Below are 9606 nucleotides of genomic sequence, written 5' to 3'. Positions count from 1 at the left end.
TTCTAGCGAAAATCGGGAAATTGCGCTGGCATAAGTTTGACCTGATAGCTACTAATGTCGGGCACTCCGGGCTTCGTCAAAATACTCTAACTATTAAGAATTTTTTAGATTAAAACTCAGAAAATTAGATGGAGGGTTTGGAAAGGAGTGAGGAACAAATGGGGGCTTGGAAAGGTATCTATATCCATTTTTGGGGATGTACACCGTCCAAACATACAAGGCATGTCGCGCACTTGGGTGGTGCATGAGGTGCCACATGTCACTTTCCTGATGGTTCACGTGTTATTTTGTAGAAGGTTGTGTGTCGCGCAGCGCGTGCATACGCGTGTGATTTTTTTGATTTTTGTAAATTTCATAACTTCTTCATACGATCTCTGTTTTTGACGTTTTTTATATCCACGCGTAGCTATCGATGACACCTACAACTTCCATTTAGACTCGGTCAGCTAATTATCAATTTAAATAATAATTTATTATTTTAGAAGGCTTAGAATGCTAAACTCCGTTTAAAATTCATATCTCTTTTATACGACATCCGTTCTCGACTGTCTTTATATTGATGAAATTGTATCTACGAGATCTTCAACTCTCATTTAGATTATTTTGGTTAAGAATCGACCGATTGCGATTTCAGTTTTTGTGTTGCGCACTCCAATTCCAAAACTTCTAAAATCATAACTTCCTCATGTGAAGTCAGATTTTGACGTTCTCTATATGGACATTCTCGATTTTATGGCTACTACAACTTTCATTTAGATTTCTTAGGATAATAAGCGACCTATCAAAATTTCACTTTTTACGATACGAAGAGCTGTGACGGTTTAATCGTGAAACTTCAAATAAGCATAACTTCTTTATATGAAGTCGGATTTAAGCATTCTATATATATACGAAAATCGTATCGAAGTCTTCTACATGTTTATCAAGATTACTTTTTATATCTCTACTTCAAATTTTACATACAATGGTTTATACCGAATCCAATTGAAAGGTGAAAATGGAGTGTTACAAAATCGGCCCGTCAAAAATTTGTCTCTCGATCCTCCACTGAAGCGGAGTACAAGGCTTTAGCAAATGTGGCCGCTGAAGTTTAATGTGTTCAAAACTTGCTCACCAATCTTGGTGTAAAACATTTTGTACCTCTATCCTCTTCTCTGATAATACATCTTCCACTTTTCTATGTGCCAATCCGATTTATCATTCCCGCATGAGACATGTCGTTTTGGATTATCACTTTGTACGTGAAAAAGTTGTCGAGGGTTATTTGAAGGTTCTACACATTCACTCCATTGATTAACTTGTAGATGCACTCACCAAACCTCTCAGTTGGGGTCCATTTCTCCGTTTACGATCCAAGAATGGAGTCTCTGATGGATACTCCATGTTGCAGGGGCGTATTACGACCCCAAGATAAATTAAATTTAAAATATTTAATTTAATATTATTCAGATTTACAGTGGTATTATATTGTTAGTAGTTACCTAGTTTAGTTCCTAAATTGTCTCCTGGTCATATGTACATCACGACTATATAGCTTGTCCATTCTAAATCAATTCATATATACAAAAACACAACACATTCCACAGGAACCCTAATACCATTATACTAATAACCTTAATTTGGAAGTTTATAAATTAAAGATTTTGTTATTTCATTTATTTAATATCTATAATTACTAAGTTGCCTTTTCGTTATAATTATTTTATATTATATTGAGCATTTTAATTAAATGAAATATGTGACTGAGATTTGTTCTCGTGTTCTCGTTTGAACCTATATATATATATATATATATATATATATATATATATATATATAGTATATATATATATATATATATATATATATATATATATATATATATATATATATAATGATAAAAGAATAATAATAAAAGAATAGGTTTATTATCATTTTGCCATCTATCAACCTATTAGTTGTCGTAATTAATGTCATGTCACTTATCAATTTATTGATTCTCCATTTCAAATTTCAAAATTTAAATTTTCCACTCTAATTACATTAAATTAATAACATTAGAATAAAAATTAAAATTAAATTAATACTGGTTATAAGGTCACATATTTAATTAAATCAACGATTATAATGTTATATAATTAAAAAAAATATCTCGTAATTATTAATTTATTTAAAATAATTGATTAATAATTTTAGTTTTTACTATGAAAGTTTAATTAATTTTGTAACCGTGGATCCCACAGGTTATAAACTAGTATATATATATATATATATATATATATATATATATATATATATATATATATATATATATATATATATAGAGAGAGAGAGAGAGAGAGAGAGAGTGTGAGAGAGAGAGAAAGAACGATCAAATAAGAACCCCTAAAGGTTAAAAACCGTATGAACCACTTACTTTTAGCTTATTTTGGTCTATTATAATATTTTGAGTTTTTTATGTTTTAATAAATAGCCAAAAGTTAATAAGGGCATACTAGTCATTTTTAACTTTAACATAAAATATCTTATATCTAACAACATTTAAACACTTTCAAACTTGTTTTGCAAGAAAACTCTCCTAACCCTCTCAAACTCTCCCAACAACACAAAACCCAACTCCACCTCAGCCACCTACTGCCTACTATCGTCGTCATCTACCGCCTTCTGTCATCGGAATGTCGAGTAACCAAGGTTTTCACTTCAGATCCACCGTCCACCGCCACTGATCTTAGATCTGGAGTAAAAAACTCTATCGCCGAAGGCCACCACCGAAAGAGCACTAGTTCGTCGGATCTATGCAGATTAGATCTAATCTGTTCGGATCTTCACCGAAAACCTTCAGATCTGCCGTCAATGACTACCACCGCTACATCCTTCGTCATCATATGCCTCCACTCCACCAGATCTACAACTGCATCCATCTCGTCTTCTCTCTAATCCCCGGAAAACCACCATATCTGCATCAAATCTCACTACATCTGATGTGTTTTTCATTTTCAGATTAGATCTGACTAACCACGACCTATGAACCATCCTTTCTTTTTCATACAATCGGCGCACCATATCTCGATATTGACGAAGTTCTAAACGCCAGATCTACTACCTAACACCAGATCTGCATCAGATCTGATGTGTACTATGCATTTCATGTATAGATCTGGTGTATTTGGTGCATTTCATGTTGGCTTGCATCAAATCTGATTTTAGAAGATAAATCTTCGATCAAAATCAGGTTTGTTAATTTTTATAGATAAATATTCTTTAAGTTTTGTTTTCTACTTGTTTTTCTACTTACATCTGTTGCAGATCTCTATGATGCAAATTTTTTTTTTGTTTTTTTTTTATTATTTTTCTTTCTTTTAAAGTGTGAATTTGATGTTTTAATCTCTCATTTTTCGTATAATTTTGTTAATCTTAGTTTTTACTGCTATTAAGTTGTGAATGTATAATTTTTTTTGAATTAAACTTTAGATTTATTGTACTAGTCTGTGAATTTTCTGTAATTAATTGTGTATTAACTATAATAAAAGTTTTAAGTTGATAATATGGATATGAATACTACTTTTTGTGTAGTAAAATATGAATTTAGTGTACTAAGCTGTAATTTTTGTGTTTTAAATTGTGAATTGACTACATTAAACTCTGAATTTTCTTTTTAAACTACGAATTGACTGCATTAAGCTGTGAATTTTCTATTTAAACTGTAAATCGACTAGATTAAGCTGTGAATTATGTGTATTAAACTATGAAGATATTGTATTAAGCTATGAATTTTGTATATTAAACTATGAATTGACTATATTAAGAGTGTTAAGTTGACAATATGGTTGTGGATGCATACTTTTTGTGTATTAAACTGTGAATTTTATGTATTAACCTGTGATTTTTGTGTTTTAAACTGTGAATTGACTGGATTAAACTGTGCATTTTCTTCTTAGACTGTGAGCTAACTATATTAAGCTGTGAATTTTGTGTATTAAATTATGAATTGATTGTATTAAGTTTTGAATGAATTTGCATTAAGTTGTGATTATTTTATAATTTTTTTGTTTGCTTTTGAAATATAAGATGAAAGAAGCATTATTTTCATGTATGATTTTATCTAATTTTGATTAAAGTATGTAAAATCTAAATTGTGAATATTTATGTAAATAAACTTTGAAAAAATCACTAGCCTATAGATGTGTATGTATACATGTAAGTTTTAAGCTGAGAATATGATTGTGAATATATAATTTTTGTGCAACAAACTGTGAATTTATTATATTAAGTTTTGAATTATGGGTACATAGCTGTGAAGTGGTTGTATTAAGTTGTGAAATTTAAATGAATTTTGTGTTAAAATAAGAATGATTTATATATGAATGTTTGTATTAATTTTTTTATGAATATATTTATTTTTTGTGTTGTATAAATATGTAAGAATGTATTAGTTTTTATAATTATTTTGCATTAAGCTCTGAATAAGTGAATTAATTGGTTTATTAAACTGTGAATCTAATATTTAAGCTTTCAATCAATGGTTTTTATGCGGATATGGTTTCGAAGAAATGATGATTGCGACGGTGGCATAGGTGGTTGGTGGTGGTGTGTGGTAGTTAGTGGTAGTGGTGGTAAATTTTGGGTTTGCCTTCTTTAAATATGCAAATTAGTGTCTAATGGATTCTATTACGTTATTTTGTGAATTTTATGTACTAAACTAAAACTGGATTGTTTTAAATTGTATATTTTATATAAACTTTGTGTTAAAATATGAATAAATATATGAATGAAAAAAACTAAATTGTGTATTAGTGAATTAATATGTTTATTAAACTGTGAATATATCTTATACACGATATACTTTTTAAAAAAATGTACAATTTAGAAATGAAAAAATTAAAATTGTCAAGGCATATTTCTATTTTTTTACTAAATTTTTTTATATTTTGGTTGGAAAAATAAAAAATATTACCAAAGAAATGAGAGCAAGAATGTTTATTATCTTAAGCTGTGAATATAACCAGAAAATTGTCATTGATTTTTAATGATAATCCGGTGGCGGTCCGACTGTGGTCCAAAGACAAGTGTCAAATAGTTTGTAAAGTATGGAATGTAAATGTTTGATTAATACAATATAAATGTTGGATTTGTCCAAAATGCCCTTAACAATAACATTTAAAAAAACGGTTCTTAGGTTCTTAACTTTGTGGGTTCTCATTTGAACAACTCCATATATATATATATATATATATATATATATATATATATATATATATATATATATATATATATATATATATATATATATATATATCCAAAGACAAGTGTCAAATAGTTTGTAAAGTATGGAATGAAAAAGTTTGATTAATACAATACAAATGTTGGATTTGTCTAAAATGTCCTTAATGAAAACATTTAAAAAAATGGTTCTTAGGTTCTTAACTTTTTGGGTTCTCATTTGAACAACTCCATATATATATATATATATATATATATATATATATATATATATATATATATATATATATATATATATATGCTTAGGTTATTTTGTTTAGAATATCTATTGTGTTATTGTATGCATAAATGTGAGCCAATCAAATTTACGTATTTTAAGAAAGTGATTAATATATATTATTGAATTAAATATAATTGAAAAATATCATCTTAATTAATTACAAGGGTAATTTAGTCAATTAATATAGACTTAATAAAGGAAAATTGCATTTTTTAAGGGATCATAGATTCTATTAATTGTAAAAATTCGATTTTTCAAATTATAAATCTTTTAATTCGGACATTCTGACAGAATATGTTTACGAGTATATTCAAAAATAAAAATATTCTTGAACCATAAATAATAAAAATCTTCTTGAACCTATTTCTTGATCATGAATTTAAAAACTTCTTGTAGAATAACAAATTCTTGAACAATCAATAGAAGAATAAAAACAAAAATAGATTATTTCTTATAGAATATGGGTAAAAATTGTTAATAATTACATTTATTATTAAAGAATAAACTAAAAAAACAATCAAAACGGGAAAGAAAACATCAAAATCTAACAACGACTAATACATTCTAAAAGAATAATGTGGTTCGTTTCAATTTTGTGGTCCGTTCTTCAAGCATCAACTTCTGTGATTCCAACAGAACTGTCCATTCCAACAGAATTAGAATTCATGATTCCATTGCAACAAAATTGGAATTCGTGATTCCATTCCAAAAGAATTGGAATCTCACCAAGATTCATTTTGTTGGAAGGGGATTTTCCTCCTACGTTCCATGTAGCTGAAAAAATGCTGGTTCAAGAATTCAAGGATCGAAAATAAGTAAATAATTATTAAAAATCATAAGTCGAAAGTCAAAAAGGGGGAATAATTATGAGTTAAGGATACCTATAGTTCTGTATGTTTATGATCTGAAGGTGGTCAAGATCAACTGTTGACCACCTATGAGCTTCTGTACTCCTGCTGGATTTTTCTGTTCATTGAAGTGATATATACCATATGTTAATCATTTCACCAATCATTTCACCAAACTCTTAGCCATTCCCAGATCAGTAATCTACCAACAAAATCAAAACTTAATAACATTCACAAATGTGATATTAAAAATTATTATTCCCAATTCCCACCTTTGCTCTCCAGTTTTCATCCAATAGAATGTTAGTGGATTTAACATCTCTATGCAAGATTCTTGGTGCAGCTGCTTCATGAAGATATTCCAACCCTCTAGCAGCTCCAATGGCTACTGCAATGCGGGCCCCCCAGTCTAGACATTTTTCTGAAACCCCATCCAGACACTCTCTCAGGTTGCCATTTGGCATGTATTCAAACACCAAAAGCATTTCAGGCTGTTTTGTGTAGTATTGGTATTCTAAACAGTACCCAAGTAATGGCACCACATGGCAGTGATGGAGTCTTGACAGCAGTTCAATCTGAACATAAATTGAACTTTTTTTATTAAAAAAAACTATTTTGCATTTGTATATTTAATTAATTATTAATTATTACCTCTGTTAAAAATGTTACTTCCAGCGAAGGAACGAACCTAATATCCACTTTCGCTCCATAATCAATTGACTAGATTTGAAACGAACCTGCCAAATCAAGATGCCAAAGTTCGTCTCTCGCCTCAAGATACACAAGCGAAACTGATATCATTCATAAAGCAAGAATTGAAGCTGTTCATGAAATTGAAGTTGGATTTCAATCCTGTAAGTTGAAATCGATTGGAGTTCTAGGAATTTCCCAAATTCGCAATCGGAAATCGGTCGTACGAATTGAAATTGAAGTACTAGCGTTCATGTTCTAGGCTCTATCGGGAGTTCAAATCAGAATCGGAGGTTTAAAAATCAAATTTTTGGGTCTTGTAAACCGTTGTCTTGATGCGAACAATCCCACCCATAGCGAATCTGAAATTAAATTCTTTCGGAGGCAAAAATCGAAATTGTTCATGAGATTGAAAATTGGACTTTCGGCGATCGTATCTTAATTGGAAATCAGCATTTTTGAAAGGAAATTCATTACCTGATCGGAATACTGGCGGCGGTGGAGATTGGAGGTCGGAAGCATTGATCTGCAATGAAACGATTCAATCACGCTTCTTCACAAAATACTAAAACGCGGGAGAATAAGAGAGATAGAAGCAGACCTAAAAGAACCCGCACCCACCTCTTCTTCTTCCGTCGAGCCAATGCCACCGAAGCCCCACCTATCGTCGGACCCTCTTCTGGTCTCACCCATCGCTGTCTCTTCTGATCTCACCCCACCTGCTGCTACTCGCATCCCTTTTCCTTTGCAGATCGACTTTTTAGATAAAAGAGTGCAACGAGATTTAAACAGGAGAGATTAGGTTAAAAGTCTACCATGATTATAGGGATTAATTTTGGAAGTTACTAAACAAATTACTAAATTACCCTTATTTATTTATTTAATTATTTAATTTTTTATTTAATTTTGATTGGCCCACATTTATGCATACAATAACACAATACTTAGTTTAAACAAATGAACCTAGCTCTCTCTCTCTCTCTCTCTATATATATATATATATATATATATATATATATATATATATATATATATATATATATATATATATATATATATATATATATAAGGAAAACTTCAATAAGGAACCATTATTAATCAAGGAACCAAGAAATCAATCTAAAGCACTGACATTTAAAACGATCAACGGCAAAAAGAAGGGTTGTAGACTTTTACAATGGACACACATGCACCGGATTATAACAAAATTCACTTCCTTTTTTATCGTTTAATTTTTTTTAGACCATTTTTTTATCGAAAAAAAAAACTGAATAGACCATTGTTCATATTTTTTCGTCCTCTTTCCATAAATATCATTATTAATATAGAAAAAATGATTTTTTTTAAAAAAAATTCACTTCATTTCTTTGTTTTTTGAAAAGTTAAGACATTTTTTATCGAAAAAAATTAATAAATATATCTAAATTCATCTTGTGTGGTACTCTTTAAACATAGATAAATATTGATGTAAAACAAACAAAATTTCAGTAATTATTCACATTGTGAATCTGCTTAGATTTATATTGTGAATCTGCACAGATTCACATTGTGAAGCTGCTTAGATTCACATTGTGAATCTGAGCAGATTCACAATGTGAATAATAGTAGTCGCATTCACATTGTGAATGCTAAAATTGAAATATTTACAGTTCAGATTCACACTGTAAATCTGAACTAATCGAGGGTTTTTATTTATTTATTTATTTATTTTTTTATAATCGATGTTGATGTTAATTAATAGAGGACAAAAAATTGAAAATGTTTGTATAATTAGTTTATTTTGGGAAAAAATAAACTTAAATATTGAAAAAAAAAACAACAAAACAAAGTGGGTTTTTTATTATTATTTTTTTATATATATATCAACATGTATCTCTATGGAAAGATGACGAAAAATCGTGAACAACGGTATATTCGGTTTTTTTAATCCGATAAAAAACGTGGCTAAAATTTTTTTTAAACAAAAAGAAGAGGTGAGATTTTTGGTAAAAATATGAGTTTTTTTAATCGTTGGTGATCGTTTTAAATTTCGACGCTCACGATTGGTTCTTTGGTTCTTTGTTAATAATGGTTCTTTATATATATATATATATATATATATATATATATATATATATATATATATATATATAGGTTCAAATGAGAACCAAAAACTGTTAAGAACCCTAAGAACTATTAGTTTTAACTAACAGTTAATGTTATTTGTATATTTTCTATTATTTCATTCTTTTTTTTTAAGTTTTTGTAAATGATAAAAAACAATAAGGACAAAATGATATTTTTAAGAAAACATATTCCATATGTTAGATCTGATATCATTTCCTCTTTGTCCTCCAAGAACAAAACAAGTATCCTCTCATCTCCTTGAACCATCTCTGATGAACACTACTACATCCACCACCGTCGGCGGCGGCCTCCGACCACTGGCGATTAAACCTTCTTCTGCCGCCGGAATTTTAGATCTGGAACCACTGATGCGATGTATTTTCCGCTGTTTTGGTGAACCACCACCGTTGTTTCTTCTTCTACTGTCAAAAATCGAAATCAGTCACCACTAAATAACCTTCTTTGTTTCAGATCTGCTCCGAC

General features: G+C 29.6%; 1 protein-coding gene across 1 annotated transcript; it reads right to left on the bottom strand.

Annotated features, from left to right (window-relative positions):
- Nucleotides 1-6490: 6490 nt before the first annotated feature.
- LOC145163443 (receptor-like serine/threonine-protein kinase NCRK) lies at nt 6491-7710 on the bottom strand. The gene is made up of 4 exons (XM_079082284.1): nt 7619-7710; nt 7495-7543; nt 6600-6902; nt 6491-6529 (listed from the first exon to the last, which is right to left on the bottom strand). Exons 1-4 carry the CDS (start codon nt 7708-7710, stop codon nt 6491-6493), a joined length of 483 nt encoding a protein of 160 aa, XP_078938410.1.
- Nucleotides 7711-9606: the final 1896 nt, after the last annotated feature.

Source organism: Lactuca virosa, chromosome 3 (genome assembly GCF_052849685.1).
Source record: "Lactuca virosa cultivar CGN04683 chromosome 3, Lactuca_virosa_CGN04683_v6, whole genome shotgun sequence".
In the NCBI taxonomy this organism is placed as follows: Eukaryota; Viridiplantae; Streptophyta; class Magnoliopsida; order Asterales; family Asteraceae; genus Lactuca; species Lactuca virosa.
The sequence above is the reverse complement of the archived record's forward strand: the minus strand, read 5'-3'. Positions and strand labels throughout refer to the sequence as shown.

Coding starts and splice junctions, on each gene's coding strand:
- LOC145163443 (XM_079082284.1), bottom strand. CDS start 7,710: ATGGGTGAGACCAGAAGAGGGTCCGACGATAGGTGGGGCTTCGGTGGC. Junction 7,544..7,618: donor GTGGGTGCGGGTTCTTTTAG/GTCTGCTTCTAT, acceptor GTTTCATTGCAG/ATCAATGCTTCCGACCTCCA. Junction 6,530..6,599: donor ATGAAAACTGGAGAGCAAAG/GTGGGAATTGGG, acceptor TTTTGTTGGTAG/ATTACTGATCTGGGAATGGC.